At 36.6% G+C, this 22,765-nt stretch overlaps 4 protein-coding genes across 5 annotated transcripts; all 4 read right to left on the reverse strand.

Moving 5' to 3' along the window:
- Positions 1-415: 415 nt before the first annotated feature.
- Positions 416-4,705, reverse strand: LOC132172447 (uncharacterized). The gene is made up of 7 exons (XM_059583955.1): positions 4,261-4,705; positions 3,051-3,169; positions 2,872-2,937; positions 2,505-2,702; positions 1,717-1,835; positions 1,463-1,568; positions 416-1,117 (listed from the first exon to the last, which is right to left on the reverse strand). Exons 1-7 carry the CDS (start codon positions 4,487-4,489, stop codon positions 515-517), a joined length of 1,440 nt encoding a protein of 479 aa, XP_059439938.1. The 5' UTR covers positions 4,490-4,705; the 3' UTR covers positions 416-514.
- A 502-nt stretch (positions 4,706-5,207) lies between these two features.
- Positions 5,208-8,500, reverse strand: LOC132171322 (uncharacterized). 2 transcript variants are annotated; one of them, XM_059582611.1, is made up of 8 exons: positions 7,990-8,500; positions 7,147-7,224; positions 6,899-7,008; positions 6,693-6,763; positions 6,230-6,325; positions 5,858-5,950; positions 5,666-5,761; positions 5,208-5,538 (listed from the first exon to the last, which is right to left on the reverse strand). In XM_059582611.1, exons 1-7 carry the CDS (start codon positions 8,425-8,427, stop codon positions 5,679-5,681), a joined length of 969 nt encoding a protein of 322 aa, XP_059438594.1. In that variant the 5' UTR covers positions 8,428-8,500; the 3' UTR covers positions 5,208-5,538; positions 5,666-5,678. The 2 variants fall into 2 exon arrangements, with proteins under 2 accessions (XP_059438594.1, XP_059438593.1); XM_059582610.1 differs by having other exon boundaries at positions 6,899-7,041; positions 7,990-8,499.
- Positions 8,501-9,088: 588 nt separating this feature from the next.
- Positions 9,089-14,572, reverse strand: LOC132172409 (ATP-dependent Clp protease proteolytic subunit-related protein 3, chloroplastic). Its single transcript, XM_059583905.1, has 10 exons — positions 14,214-14,572; positions 13,521-13,622; positions 12,294-12,416; positions 11,705-11,764; positions 11,023-11,119; positions 10,845-10,918; positions 10,376-10,429; positions 10,197-10,280; positions 9,981-10,107; positions 9,089-9,477 (listed from the first exon to the last, which is right to left on the reverse strand). The coding sequence occupies exons 1-9, from the start codon at positions 14,496-14,498 to the stop codon at positions 10,012-10,014; spliced, it is 975 nt and encodes a 324-aa protein (XP_059439888.1). The 5' UTR covers positions 14,499-14,572; the 3' UTR covers positions 9,089-9,477; positions 9,981-10,011.
- A 5,060-nt stretch (positions 14,573-19,632) lies between these two features.
- LOC132170613 (REF/SRPP-like protein At3g05500) lies at positions 19,633-21,296 on the reverse strand. The gene is made up of 3 exons (XM_059581645.1): positions 20,913-21,296; positions 20,578-20,799; positions 19,633-20,285 (listed from the first exon to the last, which is right to left on the reverse strand). The coding sequence occupies exons 1-3, from the start codon at positions 20,946-20,948 to the stop codon at positions 19,794-19,796; spliced, it is 750 nt and encodes a 249-aa protein (XP_059437628.1). The 5' UTR covers positions 20,949-21,296; the 3' UTR covers positions 19,633-19,793.
- Positions 21,297-22,765: the final 1,469 nt, after the last annotated feature.

The following is a 22,765-nucleotide window of genomic DNA, read 5'->3' on the forward strand; positions in this document are numbered from 1 at the left end:
TGTAAGACTACAATTAAATGAGTCAAACCTTTCATTCTTAACCAGTTAATTTTACATTAAGTTGTATCAATGTGTCAAAAATTTCCGGTCCTACTAATTTATTTTCACTATCTTAGTTCCTTTTTTTAATGAATGGTCTTGATTTAAACAATTACAGAGAATCTAGATCCAAGGTGGCTCGAAATGCCAAAAAACTCGGTAACAAAATTCTTGAAATCATCGTTATCTGTCTTGTATAAAACGGGCAGAGTTTTGCCACGTCAATAAACAAATTGAACAGGAATGGTCTTGTCTGCTCCTTATCTGCGTTTGCAATCGGTATCCAGCATAACACCGCACCCACTGGGTCAGTCCAAAACACCCGTACGAAGTCTTGGCAATAGCTTTAAATTGAAAGTAACAGTAAACAAGGCAATTGGCAATGCATGCATCAAATCACATCACTCTTGAATCCACTAGTATTTACACTGAATTTGGAAATACAACAGCCTTGACGGTAGTATAGTATAATTTGTTAGCAGTAGTTCCACTGCCGGAATACATTATCTTCCAAAAATTGTTTCCATGCCTTCAAGGGGCCAACCTCTCCGTAACTTGCTGAAAATTCCTTTGATCTTAGATTCATAAATAAGCCTCTGGCAGCAAAACCCATTAGCTCAGTAGGATCCATATAACCACGCATCCTGGACACAATCCCATCTCCATAGGACAAACCCACTTTGAGATAGGTGTAATTTAGCTTTGGTTGTATCTGTGATTCTTGCCCCAGTGAAGAAGCAGGCTCCTGAGAATACGTAGCATCTAGCCTTGGTGGGATCTCTGATTCTTGCGTCAGTGAAGAATCATCTTCAGTTGATAAATAGCTTCCCATCCCAAGGGATTCCCAGTCAAGTAGCTGCAAGATCCCAGCTGTTTGTTCTACACTTCGTACAGGATGATTTTGTAATTGTGTTGCTTGTTCAAGTGCTAACCTGTCAACTTGAATCTTCAATTGATGTAATCGGTGACCAATTCTTGAAGATACACCATCGTATAATTTTCCTCTTGATGTGTGTTGCGCTTCTTCCACGTTGAGCAAATCATCGAAATGGATAGGGTCCCCAATAAGTATTGTTACCTACAATGGTGGTTGGAATTCAGCAAATTTTGATTAATAACACTGGAGCCATCAGTATAACAAACAGAATAACTGGAGATTGAGCTGTATAGTTTAGTCTTCAGGAGGCTTGGTGTTTCCTGGAGTTTCTGGCTAACTAGCTAGAGTGCATTGTATTCATTGTTGATATATGAAAGATTTATTCATTCATCCAATAATAATAATAATAATAACTGGAGATAGAGGGAAATAGTGAAGTCCAGAATCCAGGTTATGATGGTATCAAACTACTCAAGTAGTCCATTTTGTTCATTTCAGGTGCTAGAAATTTCCATCAATAAGAACATGACTGCTTAGATAACCTACCGTCTTTCCAATTCTTGGGATTTTGGCTCCGACAGGCATGATCTCCTGCATCCCAGTATGTACAAATGGAATAACCATCGGAATATTGTCTGCATCCAGGACCAACCTGTTCATGTACAACAGTAAATACTCCTTCAAAGAGAAGAAAACGGCAAATCAAACTTTCTAACTGGCAAGAGCTTGGATGAAAACCTCCCTTCTCTATCTCTCTCTGAAAAAAAAAATTCCAAGAAAATTATCTGTCAGACCCCTACCTTCCAACACCTCTCTTGGAAGACCGCATGGTTTTTCCACCATCCCGAGAGCGACTACCTTCAGGGAAGATGTGAACCCACCCACCACGATTCAATTTTGCAATAGCCATATCCATGCCCTGAAGCAATTAAGAAGCAAGATGAGAACATGTGGACAGTTGACAAGTAGTTTAACATCACCAAAGGAAGACCACATTATAACCAGAGTATAAAAACATTAAATGGCATAAAATATATAGTGATCTAGATACTATATAAATACACACACACACACACGCATACATACATACAGACTGCTATGTATCCGGCTACAAATTCCATCCTGCATTGGAGTCATTCAAGTAGAAATGGTTTTAACTAAAATTCCACATTTCAATTCAGAAACAAGTAAAACATCTGTGGCATACAAGTTAATGGTTCCAAGAAAGATGAGATGTATAAGCTCATACACCATATTCAAAAACAGAAAAATAAATAATGACAACATATAATTTACACAGTTACATGTACACATAAGGACACATGGAGTGGGAAATAATAAAGTCCATATGGCTATTATCCGATAATCTCGCTGCCCTTCATATCAATGCAAGGGGAGGAAAGATTTTAAAAACAAAAACAAAAAAACAAAAAACAAAAAACAAAAAAAAAATAATATCTAAACAGAACAGCCTTGACGACATCCATTGCTTCAAATACAATAGTACAAGTCATCTACAAAGTTTTTCTAACAACACTCAACAAGTGAGCAATATGTTGACAAACGAAATACATGCTTACGGGTATACCTTCTGATAAATACCATCACCACGAGCAACTGGCAATACTTTGACAGATCGAAAGAATGCAGAAAACACGGGATTGGTAAAACAACGATCAGATGCACAAAGTGTCCATCTCAAGTTTTGAGCATCCCAAAGAACACTTGGAGGAAGCAGCGCAGCAATAACAAATGGATCATCCACAGAAGCAACATGATTGCTGACCTAAAAAATTCCCTTACCATCATACACTATATTCAAGGATAAAAATGCAGAAAAATCGAGATGAAAATTGGAAGTTAACACTAAAAAAAATTGCAAAATAGTGTCCAAGATAAACTTTGTAAATTAAATTCAAACTTAAATCCATAACAATTAAATGAATGGTTTATACCGTAATAAGAGACTTCTCCTTGGGTCTGTGCAGCAATGCGTCATGCAATTTTTCTAAACCATAAACCTGCAACAACAAATAACAGCTCAAATCAATTCTCGCACAAAAAAAAAAAAAAATTCCAATCGAAGAAGTAATAATGGGTTAAGGGGCAACATGAAACATGGAATGCCACACACCTGAACACGATTTAAGCCATTCATAAACACATGACAAACATTTCCAAGAACAGGAACAGCCACAGCTTGAAGCATGCGAACAAGGACGGACTCTTCTTCAGCATTGAAGTCTTTACTCACTGTGGCCAAAAGAATTTCACAAGTAAGAATCTAGACGTGCTTATTTTGAAATTGGAAAGGCTAAAACAATGTTTCTTATCATATGGTCCCATAAGCACCGTTTTTCCAAATCTTGGATGCATACTAGAACACACACCCAGTCATTGTATAGAGGACTTAAAATTTTTGTATAAAGAATACCAATTCTGGTACCCTCATGTGGAAAAAATCTATAACATTTTCTTCTCTAAAAAGTACTTGGTTGCAAACCTCACGAACTTTCATCAGCACATGTAAGTTTAATTGAAACCATTTTCTCTAAATCACACAAGTAAAATGTGCATTGCATGAAAATTATAATAACATGGCACATGGTGTTTTTCTTGCCCAACTGCCCTAATTTGGGTAGAGCTCACAAGAAGTGAAAGTAGAGGTGCCCTCATTTTCTCATCATGGCACAGAAACCCCAAAAAAAAAACCGCTCCTTCAGGATAAAGATACAACGATTATCAACCCAAAAGGCCACATTACCAAATAGGAACTTTCCAGCAAGAAAAGAGGCGAAAAGGATCCTAAAAAGTTATGAGAACTGAAATAAATGCAACCCAATTGGAAAAATTCGGATTCCTCAAGCTGAAAACCTAGATGTAAAAACTTAGGTATCTAGAAAAAAGCCAGAAAAGCAAAACTGAAAATGGTTGTGCTTAAAGCTTGTCTAAAGCCTCTGGCTACCTAGTTTCACACTAGACACATTACCAAAGCATCATTCTAAGCGTACAACAAATGGATCAAATCACATTCACCCATTATCTAAACTAATTCAACTCAACCCAAAACCAAAAAAGCCAAGAAGAAAGCTAATTCGGCGCCTCTAAAAACAAGATCAAGTACTTTCAAAATCCCGACCAATGATCAAAACACAAACAGAAACAGCAGCATCCATATAATACTTTGATAGTATCTCTCTGTCTTCGAACATAAACGCATAAATCCATAGAAACACATACAGATGCCAATAAGTCAGAGCAAAATGAAAAAACAAAGAGCCAACTTGCATCTTTCACAAACAAGAAGCACTTTCGAAGCACAAAAATGCAATTAGAAACCAAACCTCCTTTGCGATAGAAAACGGAAGAAGAGGGCAAGGAATCCCTGCGGAAATCGCGAAAGCGGCGGAGCAAACGATCGACGGTGGATAAGTAACCGTCGCCGGAAAAAAGCATCGGCTGCTTCCGGCGGCGCCGGTCCACCGCCACTCGGAAGCGGTCCCTGAGGCGGAGCGAGAGCGCTTCCGCCTTGCTCTTCCACAGATCCCCTCGCTCTATCCTGTACACCGCCATTCCAAATGCTCAACCACAAAGTCCCTCACAGAACGAGAGAGCGTACTCAGAGGAAACACAGAAAGTTGGGGAGAACTCGAGGAGAAATCATAGATGCTAGACTGAGAGAGAGAGAGAGAGAGAGCTAGGAGACGCGCGAGCATAGTGAAAAGAGAGAAGAAGAGAAGGAAGAGGAAGGGAGGGTTTTTGATTTTACGGTGTGGGAGGGTCTACGGTGAGCGCTTCCGTTGCGTCACTGCATCCGTCGATTTTTGGATAAGCCTGGGATAATATCAATGTGGGGTCCCTGCATTAGATATGGAGGGTCACTACCGAGGTGACACATGGCACAACTTTTTTTTTGGGGGCTTGAACTTGGCCTTTACTTCGGGCCGCCAACGGGCTTGAACTTGAATTTTAAGGCTGCGTTTTGCTAAATGATTTGATTTCAATACTATTCGTTTCAATTTTTTTAAAATATTATTATTTAAATAAAAAATTTTCATTTTTCATGTCAAACATCATTACTTTTTTAAAAAGAAAAAATATTTTTACTTTTTTTTTATATCAATCAATTTTTGTTACAATATTAAACCACTAAAACCCCAAAACCCTTTACTAAATGGACCTGTCTCCATTTATAATAAGACCCATCCATGCACATAATGTGTGATTTTTTTATTTTTTTTTAATGATTAATGTGACAGGTTTGGAGTCTGGACATTGTGGACAAGTACACTTGATAAATCTTTTCCAATTGTTATTGAATTTTTGTCACCAAAAATTAGTTTTGGCAGGATCTTTTTATGAACATGCTCACGACAAATAATAGTTGGGCAAAGCTGCTACTCTGTAGTCTGTACACGTGATTTTGAACCAAAGTAAGCTGTGTTTGCATGCCAAGCCGCCGACCATGCATCTAAAATACGCAAAATTAAGCCATCTCCATGTTGAGAGTCTCTAGACTTCTATAGATCTTATGGCTTGAAACCATTTCGGCCAACATAATTGGGACTTATTAATGGCTCGTCTGCTGCATGGGGCTCATCCAATGATGTGATAATCTACCGCTGTCGAAAAGAACATTGATAACATATTTTCAGAAGAGAAAGAGCAAGAATGTATAGATCGCAAAGCTATTTGAGTACATTGGAAATTTTGCATCATATACAAAAATAAGTGATGTATGATGTATACCTTGAGAAAAGCATTAGCAAATAAAGATTTGATAGTCCGGAACTGCAACTCCGACGTCCAAGTAGTTGACATCAACTGCAACATCCCCGAGATCATCTGGCAAGCAAGCACCATCAGTGTTGTGTTAATTTCATCCTTCCAAACGGCATATATATATATATATATATATATAAGAGAAATGAGAGCCCGAACCTTCATATATGGTCCTTGCAAATCTAACATATTCAGGAATGAGATCTCGATATATTATGCCTTCTGGGCGGGCGTCCAGCACCACCAAGACTCCTGTCGAATTATTATCAAAGCCAAATTAAAGACAAAAGTAATGATCTAAAAAGTTTAGATACTAAGTATTGTTTTACAAGCACAAGTTTGGCTTGCTGGGGCTTGGCACACATATTGGTGTCACTAAAAATCAATTGGAGGGATGCACGATGATGAAAGAGACCATAAAATTTCACTGTAAGCTACATAAATGGCATCTGTCAAGAACTGAAAATGATTTTTGTTGGTTCAATACAGACATGCTAAAAGTTTTACGCTTTGGTAAGTTGGTAAAGGTACCTGGTGCCACCCAAGCTTTAGATGAATTGCTAGGCAATGGAGCCAGCCAGAGAATATTTCGCAAATTCATCGAATCATCATATGTCACATTAGACCCTGAAAGATGATGTTAATATTAGCACAACCTCACACTGCAATGGCTGAAATTTCTGAATTCAGTCTTTTAAAGTTTAAAATCGAAAGATTAGTCATTATTCACTTTTTACTGGTGACATGGAGTATCATTTGATTTGATTAATTGAAGAAATATTTAGAAAAAATACCAACTGAAGGACTCTACTTAGCTTCTTTTGTTTGTTTTGAAGAATAATTGTAGTTCAAATTATTCTCAGTGAAAGAGAAAAGATTAGAAATTTAAACAAATTAAACCAAGCCAGTATAAAAATATATGGTATCTGAAAGAGAGAAATGTAATTAGATTCTAAAAGATAACATAGATTAAGGTGTTTTTGTTAAATTTTACCTTTTTGACAATAACCCATATTGCATGGAAACACTTCTTTATCATATGCTGGATATTCTTTGGCATGGAACCTATCAAACATAAGTTCTGTCGTCATTAAGAGCATCAAGGATAGCAATCTTCGTTCTCGGACATGCTCAATCTTTATTAGCACTCAGCATTGTAAGAGTGGCAAAATTAAACAAGAATAATATATAACAACTTACAATATACCGAGTCTTCCAGTATCTACAGCAAGAAAAAGGTGGCCATGAAAGAAATCATAGCGATTCAGCGATATGTTCAACCCAATAGTGGGACCCCGGGAAACAATAACCTCAAATAAAAATTCAAGATAAGAATTCAACTCCTGCCATTTGATAATGAAATGTTACAGTACTTTCAGAAAAGGTGGTGACAAAAAATTGAATGGGATGTTTTAAGGCAGCCAAAACATTATTACTTTAATACCAACCTCACTTATAAAGCGTCTCCCATATGGTGTTCTAGTCAGCTCGCATCGGTTTTCTTTTGATCCTTCAACATCAGGAACCTATTAAATCTAAAGAAAGATGTTTTACTAATCAATCTTCTAAAGATAATTTCAGGTTTAGCAATTTCCAAGATGAACAAAAAGACTACGACTTACAAATTCAATTGCAACCCCCACATTACATTATCAGTCACACCTTTCATCAGCACCAATAAGAGTGTGCAACATGAAAATTATGGCAACATCTCATCACATAAAATTGTACCATAATAATCTGAAGATGTGCCATCTCCTCACATGGTGCATTTTCACCCCCAAAAAAGAAATGTTGTATCATATATAATCCACCTCATATTCACTCTGTAACCCATGAAAATTTTCATGGCAGATCTCCATTCCACAATTAAAGTCAACAGTTCTAACAATAAAGATCAATCTCCCCCAAGTCATAGAAATCATCACAATTCACAAGGCATTCCTTCCTAAGCAGTCACAAAGTTTACAAAAACCCATGCAGTATCCTCCACAATGCACACCACTTGAAAACAAGTTCACAAGACACAGCATGGACCGTAAATCTCTGCAGCATCAGGGCATTTACCTGGCCTATTTGTTAAAATATTTTTCAAATGAAAATAGTTGCAATGCATATCATTTTCCAATGCCTCATAGACATTTTAGGTGCATAACCAAAAACACATACATATATTCCTACAGGCTACAGGTTTGGACTTATTTGACACTGACCCAATTGCGACAGAGCCAAAACCAGGGCATTCACGTAAATAAACAGAACAGAAGAATAAAAAAAACAAACAAACTCACAGTGATGATGGTAGGATCTAGGGCGCGATGAATAGCCGCCGGGTCACCACCGGAATCAACAGCAAGGCGAGACAGCTCCAGAACCGGCTCGGGGGGCCACCAAATGAGCTCATCCTCCTCTCTCCGACTCCTTGCACCAATTTGAATCGGACCCAGTTCTCTTCTCGTCGTCAAGCACTTTCTGGACTTGATTTTGGCTTTTGCGGGAGTGAAGGGAACGAGGAACTTGAGGCAGGATTTGAGGTCCTGGGCAACGAAGGGGTTGATGGTGGAGGACTTGGTCTTGGGCCCGAGGAGAGAGAGCAAGTCTAAAGGGGTAGCTTTCGGTGTGGAAGGTGAGGATGGCTTGTTAAAGAATGGTAGTGAGGAGGAATATGAGGCTGTGAGAGAGAGGGAGAGAAGGAAGGTCAGTCTCAGTGGGAGAGAGGGTTTGCCCATCTCTCTCTCCCTTACTACTCTTTCTTCAGCTTCGGGGTCTGGATGTCAGACTATAAACAAAAGAATTGCAGGATTTTTTTTTTTTTTTTTTTTAATTTTTTGTGTTTTTTTCCTGAACAAGAATTGCAGGATCCAAATCTTCTTGATAAGAGATTATAGTAGAAAATTGAAGGATCCCACTTGTTCGAAAGGCTAACGAATCAAATGTTTGAACAAGCATCACTAGAGATCAAAAACAATACAATGGTCAAACTATTTATGATCAGCTTGATGAAAAAGGAGAACAAGGTGTTTTTTTTCGGCGTAGCAGGGGCTACGTACCACAGCCAATTTCTTCACGTCGGTCAGGAATTATTACCAGGTCAATACATAGGTGACCTTTTTTCTCTTTCTTGTTCAATCGGATAGTAGAAAAAGATTGTTGTAACATCAGTTTAAGAAGCACGGAAGTTGTGAGATTTTGTTGAAAGTTAATGAAGAAGCCCATGAGACTTTGGGATTAGAATCGTCCTCTCAACAGTCAAATTGCTTGAATCATGGATTTTTTCATTGTTATATCACACCATTTTATAAGTACGCTTCCCCAAGAATTAGCCTACGTTTTTATTGATTTCAGAGATATCATTCAAAGTGTAAGACAACTCAGGTACACGGGACAATGGATTTGAGAAGAGGAATGAGTTCACATGATCACATTCAAATACAGAACATCTCTTCCAACACTAATAATACATGCCCACCATACTAGGTGGTTCTTCTAAAAAGGAAAATTAAATCGCTTTTATGTTATAATGAGACCAAGAAACATGTAAAATGAAACCCATAAAAATTGACTGTAAACATAATGTAAAAGCTTGTACAGATGATCAATGTAGAGAACCTAAAGCCATCCGACTATCATCAATGTTCAGCTTGAATGTAACATTCCTAGTCCTTGTGCACCAGAATATTGTTCCCAGGGATCAAGCTGTCAGACTGCAGATGAAGGGGCAATCAATTCCAGCTAAAAGCTCCACTGTAACTTGCTTATAGCAAGTAGCTGCATATTTCCTACAAAAGCAGTGATGATGAAGATCGATCAGTTCCAATTATTGCTGCTCCATTCTTTTTCTTTATGTTTTCATACTTTCAAACATCATCCTCATTTATGAAGTCTGTTGAAGCAGCCAAATAGGCTGTGGAATAGTCCCCCCCATCTTTCATGAAATCACAAAATGATCCCATATAATTTAATTGACTAATTTTCTTCAATGGCCTCACTTGGATGATAGTCAGGTTTCAAATCTTATTGAGACAGATCCATCAGGGCCAATAATTGTACAACCTAGGTTTGATCCTTTTGAATATGAAGCAAATTTTTTGCCAAAAGAAGCTGGAAACTTTTCTTCTAATAAAGAAAACACCAAATGAAATGTCCTTGTGGTGCCAAAATGATTTTCAATCAGTCATCCAAAGCAAGTAGCAACGTGTTTCCTGCACTATTATGACTATTAAGTTCTTAACCCACAGATGATTTTTGAGATGCAATAAGAATCAAGGGTAATGTTACTCACAGTCGTATGTTAGGTATCTGCTAAAGAGAAACTAAAATTCATCTACGACTTTGATGCCAGCACCCTTGTCCCATTCCTCTGGAGGGGCAACATCAGCCATTATCTTTTCCTGACCACGCCAAAGAATCTGGACCCAGTACCAACATTAGCTAAGTAGGCCCAAACAGAACAATACACATAAGACAACTGACAGAAACATTATATGTATAAAATTACCTTGTCTATAACCCCAAAGTCCTTGGCTCTTGTCGCATCCATATAAAATGGTCTTTTCATCGCATTAGCTACAGTCTCTACTGACTAAGAAAAGATATAATTTTATTCGATGAGTTCTTTGTGCTTTGCTCAATTTGTGGTTTAATGCTTGAAGAAAGATACTAATGCGTCATACTCACATTTCCAGTGTGCTTGGCCAGGAGTTTTACCAGTATGTCCCTGTTTGTTATTACCTGTAAAAGCAATTAAGACACTATGAGACTCTCTGAATATGTAAACTATATAATAATTTCAAAAGGTAGTGAATTGGCGAGGGGACCTCACGAACTAGGATTCTGTGTTACCAGTTAATTTTTATCATGGCTAAAAAATTGTAGCTGTAAAGAAATAGCTAAAAGAAAGAAAATAGAACAGGCTCAACTCCAAACCGCAATCAAATGATCACAGTTATACTGAAGCAGCCTTCCTCTTTTGACTCCTCCAACCCCAAGTGTAGAGGACCCCTCACATTACAAGATGCATATCTAGGTACTACTTTGGACTGTATTTGGATTATAACAAGGAAAGAGAAACTGACTCATTCATCTTCAAAACTTTTTCCCAATTACATTGAAATGCTAGAAAGCACAGAAAGTAGCTTGTAACTACCTCTTTTGCACGGATTAGAACATCACTAGCAGGCATCAACCCAGATGATGGGACACGAGGCTGTTGGATCATGGCTGAAAAAGAATTCAAGCAAACACTTTATACAACATTGAACACAAGAAAGGGCAAAAGTATCAAAGGAACAGATCGCAAATTAAAGAAGCCAACTACATCATACCCTTGGCATGCGGCATCATAAACCGTTTACCCTTACTTCCGGCAGAAAGTAGTAGACAAGCCTGACCTATAGCAGCCCCAACAGCAACCGTATGTATCTGTGTAAGCAACAGTGGTGATATAACAAGCAAAATGTTAAGCGCAATAGAAGTATTGAAATCACATTTCATAGTACAAAAATGAAGAAACTATTTTTGCGTAGAAAGATTATATAACCGTTTGGGAGATCCATCAAGTAATTCTTATCCATCTGCTTTGTGCTAAAACAAAGCTCCTTGACATGCTGCAAGGGAAAGGGGGGACTCTACGAAAGTGACATATACGGATATGAATGTATTTAGGCTACTTTATCATGTTGATGAAACCCAATGTCAAGCACCACCCTAGCCCACAACCGTTGTCACCATTCCATTGCTGCTGCTATATCACTACAACCTCCACAAAAATTGAATTGCCACCACTGCCAGAAATCAACACAGGACCAACACTCACATTCCTGCAGGAATGCCACCATCCCCACATTGCCAATTGAATTGCAATTTTCGACCAACAATTGAATTGCAATTTTCATTTTACACATTGCCAAGTAACCTCACAACAACGCCACATCACACTACCACAATCACCATCAACAACATAATGCATAATCTGGAGATATAAGAGAATTTTGAAAAGAAGCTCACCTCATTTTTTAATTGCATCATTGCATCATAGATTGCAAAACCCTCTGTCTCCATCCCAACCTGAATGATAAGGAATTTTACTTTAAGAAATTAAGGGATTGAAAAAAATAATAAATAAAAAGAGAAAGATGACGCATTAGAAAATAGTTTACAACAATAATATACAAAAACAGCATAAAGTTTATCCAATGTGAATATATAACCGGAATTCTGATTGCAAGTGGATTCCATATCAGTACAAAACAAAAAGGCAAATATTGTATCATCTATAACATAAACTGTAGCTTTATATATCAAATATAATTTTTTATTTGGTAATCCTCAATTATTACTTTTTATTAATGATAAAGAAAAACGGATTGGCACCCATCCAAACCACAAATTGGAACCAATAACAAATTGGACTATCTAAAAGTGAAGAAACCCATATTGCAAGCAAGACTGCCTCAAACTGACCAGATTTAATACATATTAGACAATATTAATCAAACTATTCCCCATCCGAAAGCTACCCAATATGATAGACACATTGCCTAATCCATTGCATGTAGAAATTAAACATATAAATGTAAATCAACGTGAAGCTTACTGTTTCACCATCATCACGAGTTGTTCCTGTAGAATTTATATAAAGGTATATTGGTTCTTTGGGATCCATCCACTGCAGGTACATCAATTCTGCAACAATGAGCTCTGTCACAGCTGGCACCAACTGAGAGATGCAAATAGTTAAATTGCTGCACAGATTGGAAGAATAAAGATAATGTGGAATACTAAGAGCATACCAAGGAATAAGAATGCAGGTATATTGATGCTGTGATTGCTGAAACATGTTCAGGAACAATTATCACTTCAAAAGAGTATAGACATTGCTTTTAATTGCACTTTTAATAAAGTCTGCTGATTACTTATCAAAAAAAATATATTACTCGAAACGATTCTGCAATGATTAAATGGAATTGACAGGGAACAGATTTCACCATACAAACAACATGTTTGTGAAGCAAACAAAAGAATATGGGAAGAACTGTTTCCATAACAGGTGTATGTGGAAGCATGAAGCACGAAACAATGACAAACGAGATCCTCTAAAGGAATCCAGTACACATTATAATTCCTCTTTTTTTTTATATATAATTAATCGTCACATATCATTAAAAGCGTACACGGGAAGTATACAAGAGGAAGCCCTTAGCTAGAAGAAGCAAGTGCACATAATAATTCTCAAAAAGGAAACACTGAAGAATTCTCAGCTGACACATACAAAATTGACTGTCATGATATTCAACCTATAAGCATGAAGCCAATACTCCTGAACTATTTATGCCCCACATTTTTGCTGGCTGGGAAGTGTTTGAATGGCTTGATCAATAAAAGTTTAAAGACTGTTCTTCATTTTCTTAAAATACAAGCAAAGGTAGTTTCTCTCACCCTTGTTAAGTTACAAGAGTCACAAGCTTACTGCCTTCCCATAAAGTTATGAATCCTTCCATGTAGGTACCAAGAAATCTAATGAATTTGTTTGTGTTCTCAGCATATTTACTCACGTAAATTTTCATCTGTGAAAAGTAGGGATCTGTCGCTCCTTTTGGAATCCAGAGGGACATGTTATAACAAAGATGGCACACACATTCACTCTACCTACCACTCCGTGAGAGACTCACTTTGGACTTTTTGTACACAATAACAAATTTGACATAATAATTTATTAACCTTAGTCCAACCCCAACAATTTGTCCTACCATAAATGAACTGAACTGCTATTTGAAGATGGTGGGGAGAAACAATTCAATAAATGTTAGATTCAAGCACTTACGGGCATGCCAATGTAAACAATCCTCCCATGTAGAAGCAGCGAAGGCAAGTCTGGTGGAGGCCTTCTTGGCCTATGCTCATTGTACGAAACTGATCTTTCCACCTAATTTGACCATAAGATGTTATCATTGTCGGAAAATAAGCAAGAATATAAAAGAACCAGAAGAATCATTCAATAGAAAATTATAACACACAAAAACATTGAAACTTGACTTGATAAACACTAAACATGAAAATTAAATTAGAGCAATGTAACATATTGGCAGACATAGTTTAGAACGTCATTCCTATGTAATTTTCCTTCAAATGTTTTGTTTGTTTTGCCAAAAACTTTCTAGGCAAAGTTTTCCCAAAACAAAATTATAAGAACCTCATACACTCAAATATTTATGTTTGGGTGAAATTTACTTTCTCAATATAACTCCCTGTATACACACGCACTGATGCACACAAAAACAATTCAAGCAGACCAGAAAATCCATCTGGGAACTATTTTCCACCAAACCGAACAGTCACCAAAATTCAATCCAACAAACCCAATAAAATTCACTCAACATCTCAATAGTTTCAAAGCGAACATAACCAATATAAACCAAAATACCCACACCCACATACATACACAAAAACACAAACACATGCAAACACTACATATAGTAGAGAGAGAGAGAGAGAGAGAGAGAGAGAGGGAGCTAACTTGGGCAGGTGTAGCCATGAGCTGGGGAGAATCAAACACGTCCAAGTAAGGAGGAGTGTCAGAGTTAACAGGCCGGTTAAGAAACATTTCGGGGCAGGTGGCAGCCACCGAAGCGAGTTTCGAAAGAAACGGGTCCCTAGGGTTTATCGGGGGAATGGGAAGTTTGCCTTTGTTGTGGGCGTTTATGGCACAGAAGGTCCTCAAATTTCTTCTTCTGAGGGACTGCGCGGAAGTTGAAGCTGATGGGAGTGAAGAGGCCATGGGAAAGTGTAGAGCGGTGGCCATGGTTTCTGGGATTGGGTTTGTGTTTCTGTTAATGTGTTTTCTGTTGTGAAAATTCCAGAAATGGAGTGGTAGTGGAGATTGGGGGTAGTGGGTCGGGTCATAGATGGCTCATTGGGCCAATCTAACCTTTTGGGTTGGATGTATGGGTCATAACCATATGAACATCACTATCTAGTTACTTAGACCACGTTATTGATGTCATGATGTGATATAAAATTTTGAGTTTTTTTAATAGAAAAGTGATTTTTTTATTTTTTTTAGTGGGTTTTTTTTTTTAAATAGTAATAAAAAGTAATCAATGTGATATAAAAAGTAGGGCTGGGTATCGGTCATATTGGTTCGGTTAATGAGATTACCGATTACCGACCGATAAGGAATTATGCCGAAAATTATCGGTTAATCAGTAATCAGTTAAACCGGTTTAACCGATTAAACTGGTTTCATTTACAGGTTTCATTTTAAAGTCGTTGGCATTTGAGAAGTTGTGGGGAGGAAACAAAGCAGGCCAAAACGCAAGTCCAGGATGAGGAGGAAATCGTCTACCAACACTGTGTGAGTAGTGTTGAAACTGAAGCAGAAGAACAAGATGAAAGTCAAGAAACCAGAAAGGGAAAGATGGGATATCAATCATGGGTAGCAGGAAATGATGGCCTGGTTTCTAATGGTGGCCAAGATGCAGCGAATTTGTCAAGTGTTTTTAGGGTTTAATTTAAGATTAAACCTATAATAAAATGGGAGTGGAAGAAGAAGGGTAGAAGCTGTGTGGCTAGGGATTCAAAAGAGATTGGGGAAGTAAAGTATGCGTGCAAGAAGAGTTGTGGAAATATCTTGCATTAGGAGACACGTGTATGGCCATGGGTAGTTAGAAGAGATAGTTGGCAAGCATTCTCAATAATGCTTGATAGCTACACAAAATGTTACAATTTTGAAGAGGAACAGGCCTTGTTTTGGGTTGTTAATAAAAAATAACAAATTTTGAAAAATAAAAAATTGATTCGCAGTGGGTTGTTAGCAGTGAGTTCACTGGGTTGTATATTATGAAAAATAAAAAATTGAGAATTACATTTATACCCCTTGTCAGTCATATCGGTCATATCGGTTTTCTGATAACAAATTATTAACCAACCGATTACCGACCGATAAGCTTATCGGTATAAATTTTTTAGCCGATTACCGACCGATAACTATCGGTTGCGGTTAATATCGGTTTGGTTAAATTCAGTCATCGGCCGGTATTGGTAACCGGTTAATTTGCCCACCCCTAATAAAAAGTAAGGATGTTGAAAAGTGTAATTATTTTGAGTCTTTGTACATGACATTGCCAAACAAGGCCTAAGTTAGCAAAATTAGTTTTTGGCTCATTTTCAATAGTCGTGATGATTTATTTGTACCCGTTGGTTGTTTTAGGGTGTTTGTTGGGCTACCCACCCATTTTCTTTGTGTGTGTCTTCTTCTTTTTTATGTATTTATCATGCTTTCCCTTATATTGCTTTTTTAAAAAAAAAAAGTAGCTAGCAAATTACTCTTCTTCCTTTTTTCTTTTTTAATATTTGTTTTGTTTTGTTTATATCTTCTCTCTTGCACAGATGGGTGGCATCCCTCTTGGTGTATTTTGAAATCGAGTAATGCTAGGTACCATATTTTTATCCTCTTAAAATTCTACTAAAGTTGATGTGGTTTTCAAAATCACTATTTGATCAAAATTCAAGTATGATTCATCTAAAATTTAATGGTGATTTTAAAAGTCACATCAGCTTTAAGAGAATTTTAAGATAATAAAAAGATGATATTTATCATTACTCTTTGAAATCACCCTCAATTAATATTTGGGAGACAATTGGCACATTAACTGTTTATGTTGACTTTTTTAATGACAATGATGATTTTGTAATTTTTTTTTGCTTATCCTAAGGACTTAGTGCTTAATCACTTTTAAAAGCTCAATGAATTATTTGTCAAAACTCAAAACCGCATAGACCAAAAATGCATTTATCCCACTTATTTATCCACTTTAATTCATATTTTTGTTTTATCTACTTTGATTCTAATTGCTTTAATTATTTGGGGCTATGTTATCAATGTATAATGTCAATTGCACCAGCGCATTGGCCTCGACGGCCCTCAGCTCCAAGCCTCCACCGACCTCCTTTGTCGCTGCAGTTGTTTATTAGTGTTTTCTTATTTTCCTATTGTTTTTCATTTGTATTTTCACAACTTGTTTTGTTTTTTAGCTCCTTTTGTGTTATTTGGGTTACTATCTCCCAGTTTTTCAGGTTGGTTTTTTTAGTGGATACTTTTGCAACATGATATGTGTTGGTGCCTCCCTTATATTGTTCTTTATTCGGATTCTCAGAGTACTTCTATCGCTTTAGCCTCATTCTAGTGATTGTTGATATTTTCAAGAGAGGATTCAAATAAGTTCGCATTTATCCGTGCTTTACTAATTTTGCTTATATTACCGCTATATTTGGCCATATAGAGAGGACTGAAATATTTGTTTGTCCCATTTCTTACTATTTGTTTGTATTTTCGTTGTTTTCGTTTTTAGTCTATTGTTTAGGAGCCCATTCCCTTTTCAGTTTTTCGTTATTTTTCCTTATGACTCCCTACTCTCTCTTCTTTTCATATCAAGAGTAAAAATGATCATCGATTGTAACTCTTTCCATAATTCAATTAAAAAATAAAATAAAATAGTTTAACTTCGATTAGAACCCTGTGTGAAACATGCCATTTACACCCACTAGTAATAGACTAATAGTCCACCACGGAAGGATGGAACACCAAGGGGGTGTTTGGCAAATGGGATGGCCTAAACATTGTAGTTGATGTAGATTGATATGAAAAAAAGTAAGAATGTTTGGTATAAAAAAAATAAAAAAGTGGTATGGAAAAGTGAAAAAGTTTTGTTTTGTAGTGATTTTTTTATTTAAATAATAATAAATAGTGAATGATTTGATATTAAAAGTGAAAAAGTTAGAATGTTTTGATGTTAATTTTTTCGGAAAATAGTGATGAACAGTGTTTGGGTCAACCCCATCCCCATTACCAAACAAAGCCCAAAACACATGGGAAGGAAAGAACCTTATCACACATTAATCAAATTTGAAACCCATTGGCCATCTAGCTTGGATGGGCTAATCCAGTGTTTTTGCGTTTAATTTGTTTTGTAAATAAGTGAGTTTACAGCCATTTAAAAAAGATTTTCAAAATTTCAAAATCTCTCAATTTCATCATCCAAATTTTTAATTTGATGCAATCTACTCTTTTGTCAGTTTTTGAACGTTAGAATAATTAAATAACCTTTATACCCTTAAAACTTTTATAAAATTCTAAATTTATCTTTAATTTCAAATTTAAGTTTTTTTTTTTAAAAAATAAAAATAAATGATAATTTATTCTTTTTAGTGATTTTTGTTAGGGTTTTAACAAAAAAAAAAAAAAAAATTGACTGTAGGGATTAATTGCATCAAATTGAAAGTTAAGTGAGTGAAATTAAGAGTTTTTTAAATTTAAGGAGTTCCCAAAAGTTTTTGAAAATTGAGAAGTTCTCAAAATGCATAGTAGTTAAATAGCCCTAAATGAATTATTTAAAAAAAAAAAAAAAATGTCAAACAATAAATCTTATGGACAGAGTTTTCCTTCAAATTAGATTAAAAATGCTTCATTTAAAAAAGTAATAGGATAAACAAAGTTGAAATAAATAATATTAAAAACTCATAACCATTAATTTTTATAGACCGAATGGAAAGAAGTTTCTCCAACCCAAAGGAAAATGTTGTCCAGTTCTTATGGTGTCGAAGGTAAACTCCTTAAAACTGCCTATACAAAAGTAAACAAACGCATCGATGAGATCTTAGAGCATTCCCAGCAGACTCCCTTATAGGGAGTTTGTTCCTTAAATTTAGGAAATATGTCCAAAAAATCACAAAAAACCTCCCACAGCAGATTCCCAATATGATTCCTTAAACCATCAGCTGCTACAGTTGAACCCAATGTTTTGGATTCTACTGTAGCAGTCCATATGATTATTATAATCATAAAAAAAAAAAAAAGCACTCTCTCTCCTCTCACATCCTTTTACGCACATCTCCATTATTTTTGTCCGTTCTTCTTCCCTGTCCTCTTCGTCTTCCCTGTCCTCTTCGTCTTCTGCACTTCATCTAGACACAAGCCATTTGAAGATTGCAAAAGAACCCAGATAAAAAAAAAAACCTAGTAGATTGCAAAAATCAACCATAGAAACCAAAAAACAGAAGACGGTAGATTGCAATAAAAAAAAAAAAAAAAAAAAAAATAGAAACCAAAATCAACTATAGAAATAGAAACCCAGTAGATTGCTTGCTGGTTGTATAAATTTGGCCCCTGCCGCCCCATGTCTCAGCTTCCACTAGCTCCAGATTTCAATTCCATGGCTTCCCATCTGAAGGAGGAGGGGTTGGAGAAGATGGAGGTGCAACTCCTTCCAAGAGCCATAGCCAAGCAGAGAAGCGGCGCAGGGACAAGATTAATGCACAACTTTCAATTCTTAAGAAAATCTACTTACTAATTCCAGTAGATTGCAAAAATCAACCATAGAAACCAAAAAAAGTAGATTGCAAAAAAAAAAAAAATAGAAACCAAAATCAAAATCAAAATCAAAACCCATCAAGAAACCAAAATCATTGTAGCTTGCTTGCTGGTTGTTCCTCTTGATCTATGCTTGCTGGTCTGTGGTTGTTCCTCTTGCTTGCTGGTCTGTGGGGGGATGAGAGTGAGGCAGAGAATGAGATCCAGAAAGAGAGAGAGGTGCGGCTGGGGCGAAAGAAAAGAAGGAGATGAAAGTGAAGAAGTCAGGGAGAAAAAGAAGACGGAGATGAGAGAGATGGAAAGAAAAAGAAAAATGTTTTTAGAATAAAAGAAAATATTATTTTAATAAAATAAATAAACATTTTAATGATATAGTGAACGATTAATGGAAGCTATTGAGACATATTTTAACATAGGAAAGCAAAAAGAAGGTTGGATCCTTAAATATAAGAAAAACGACGAGGAAGCTGCTGGAAATGCTCTTAGTAAGATGAAATGCACTGAGATTATATAATTCAGAAGTAGGTTTAAATAATATTTTTGAGATTAAATAAAATAAATATCTGTAGGCCCAGAAAGAGTTTCATTTCATACCATCCAAAATAGGAACATAAAAAAGTAGTACAAACCACACACACACACACATAAAATCCGACAACAATGCCTATCGAACGATCGACATAAGTCAAACATTTCTAACTAAAAACAAACCAACATCACTGGGAACCATCAATTGGCTGCCACGGCAGCTTCACTTCCACCGGGAACCAACGGCTCTGATTCGGCTCCATCACCGCTGAAAACCTTGGCAATCCTTTCTGTAGGGACCAACGGCAGGTACGATGAAACCTTGTACCCCTTCTCTGCGGTGCTGAGCACTGTCTCATTGTACTTCTCCGTACAATAAGCCGCCGTCGGTAGAACAGCTTGAGCCACTTGAGGGAAGAGAGGGAGCTGATTCAGCTTGCGCCAGGCTGACACGGCGCACTGCTCGGCCTTCGGTTCATACTTGGAGTAGAGATCCTTGGCAGTAGGCTCACACTTGGTGTACACAGATTTGGCGATTCCTGATGCGGTGTCGACCACCCCGGCACGCTTAACCTCGGAGGCCACAGCCCGAGCCACCACCGGAGCTCTTTGGGCGGCCGAGTAGGCCTGGGAAGAAGCTTGCTTGACGGTTGGTGGCACACGGCGGTCCAACTCGGTCACCGACTCATCTACCTGCAATGAAGTGAGCAATAAATTAAAATCATAAATTCTTATCTAAGAAGGAAGCCACCCTCATTCCCCAATTCACCGCAGAGATGATGAAGCAACCCCGCCCCGCCCCTTGAGGGGTGGTTCTCCGCCCGCAACCGAGTTCAACCACCCGATCGACCCATGAGTGACCCACATAAATTTAATCATTCAATTTTATATAAAATTAAAAGTTGAAATAATGAATTGAATAATTTAATATATAAATAAACAATTTTATGAAAGTAGTTGGTGATTAGGATCTGAATTCACCGACCTTGCGGTCCACGAACTTGAGGACCTCGATAGGGACGTCGTGGAACTTGTCGTAGACAGGTCCGACAACGCTCTTAACCGTGCCCTCGACGGACTCAACGCCGGGCTTCAGAGGACCGGACTTATCCTTGGCGTAACCGTAGACGTTGGACAGGCATATCAGAGCGTGAATCGTTGCCACCTGCACGAACTCCAGGTACTTGAGCGTCTGCTCCTCCTCAGACTTCATCAAACCATGAAAAAATACAATTAAAAAAAACAAAAAAAAAAAACCTAATTTGATTGACAAATCTCAACAAAAACACAAGAACAAGAGTTTGAATTAGGGGTCCGTACAATCTCCTGCTGCGATCTCAAATCTCCTTCAGCCATAATCACACTGAGTAATCAACAAGAAACACAAATACCAAATCGAGAGATTGCAAAACGAAAACCTTCTTTTGGTTCTGAGTAATTGAAAAATGAATTTGTTTTGGAATAAGGGGTTGGGCGGATTTTTATAGGAGAGCGAGAATCACCGATCTCGGTGGGAACCAACGGCTGGATCGGGAGGGTGGTGACGCTACGCGTCTCTCTGTGTCTTTAATGCTTGGTCAGGAATAGCATCAACGCTGAGGCGTCGACTCGTTGACTACTTCGAGATTAAGTTACGGAGAGTTCAGGGGCGGATTGTTCTGGAAGGATGAGAATGAGTGGGCTCTCGTTCGAGCCTTGTAATAGGCCGATAATTTAGGATTGGAATTCCTCCCATTACTAATCTCATCGTACCAAATTGTGAATATTTATTTTAAATTTAATAGTCTATAAAATATTAATTACTTTTAAATAATTGGTGAAGATCTCAACCCGATAATTTATGGGGTAAGATTTCGCAGTTGCAGTAGCAACATAGTGCATGTCTATTTCAGTTAAGAATTAATTTTATTAAAATTGAGACATGTGTCTCTTCACCGTTGTGTTCTGACCATATGCATAATGTGTAAAAAAATATGATTGTAACCCTATAAATTTCTTAGAAAATTTTATAATAAAGTTTTTAAAATTGTAATTTTTATTTTAAAATTAAATCATTATAATTTTATTTTGTCAATATTTTTGTCACATTTTTATTATAATGTTTTTTTACCATGCTGGCTAGAGGCTTAGGGCTTGTTTGGGATTGCGTTTGATGGGTCTAAAAGTGCTTTTAATACTCAAAAAATCCGTTAAAAGAAAAAAAGTATTTATTTGGTAAAAAAAAAATTAAAAGTGTTTTTAATGATTCAAAAAGCTTAAAAATTGCCAAAAAAACCACTTTTGACAAAAGCTTAAAAATAAAAATTTTGCTCAAAAGCTCTTTTTGACTTAAAAGCTAAATTTCTCAAACGCAATCATAAAGGGCTCTTAAAGTGCTAGCAACAACTCTTTCAATCTTATTCTCATGAAAAAAAAAAAAAAAAACATATTCTCTTTTCTCGATATAAGGAGAACTCTAAAAAAGTCCGCAACAGCATCAAATGAATGGGCAAAAGAATGGGTTGGACCGGACTCAAAAACTCAAAAAAAAAAAAAAATTAAAATCAATCTCAACATTCTTACTTTTTACATCACATCAATTATTTTTTATTACTATTTAAATAAAAAAGAATCACAATAAAACAAAATTTTTCATTTTTTTATACAAAATATTCTTACTTACTTTTTTTTCTCACATCAATCAAATGTGCTACAGTACCAGTCCACTTCCTAAAGTCCATTCCTTTGCCAAACATAGCCTCCCTTTTCTTTTTTTTTTTCTTTTTTTTTTTTTCTAACATGTCCACACGAGAGTGGAGGGGATTCGAATTAATGACCTTCGCTTCATGAGGCGTGGTCTCCAGCCGATTAAACTACATCTTGGGGACTCTAGGGTAACACTTTTGCTTCTCTTATCATTATTTTATTTTTATTTTTTTAAAAAAAAAAACTTTATTTTTCTTCTATCTTTCTCTTCACATTTATTTGAAATAATATTTAAATAGCATTGAAAAATGTAAGGGAATATATTATAGAGTTTATTATGATAAATATAAGTTATTGTGAAGTTTATTCAAATTAAAAAAAAAAAAAAAAAGTTTTAAATCCTTACAAAATATAAGGAAAATTTATATGATATTTCGTTTGAGTTGTTATTTCTCTTTTGTGATTTTGCCAAATGGTATGGTCGCTCA

This window comes from Corylus avellana, chromosome ca2 (assembly GCF_901000735.1).
Source record: "Corylus avellana chromosome ca2, CavTom2PMs-1.0".
Classification (NCBI taxonomy): domain Eukaryota; kingdom Viridiplantae; phylum Streptophyta; class Magnoliopsida; order Fagales; family Betulaceae; genus Corylus; species Corylus avellana.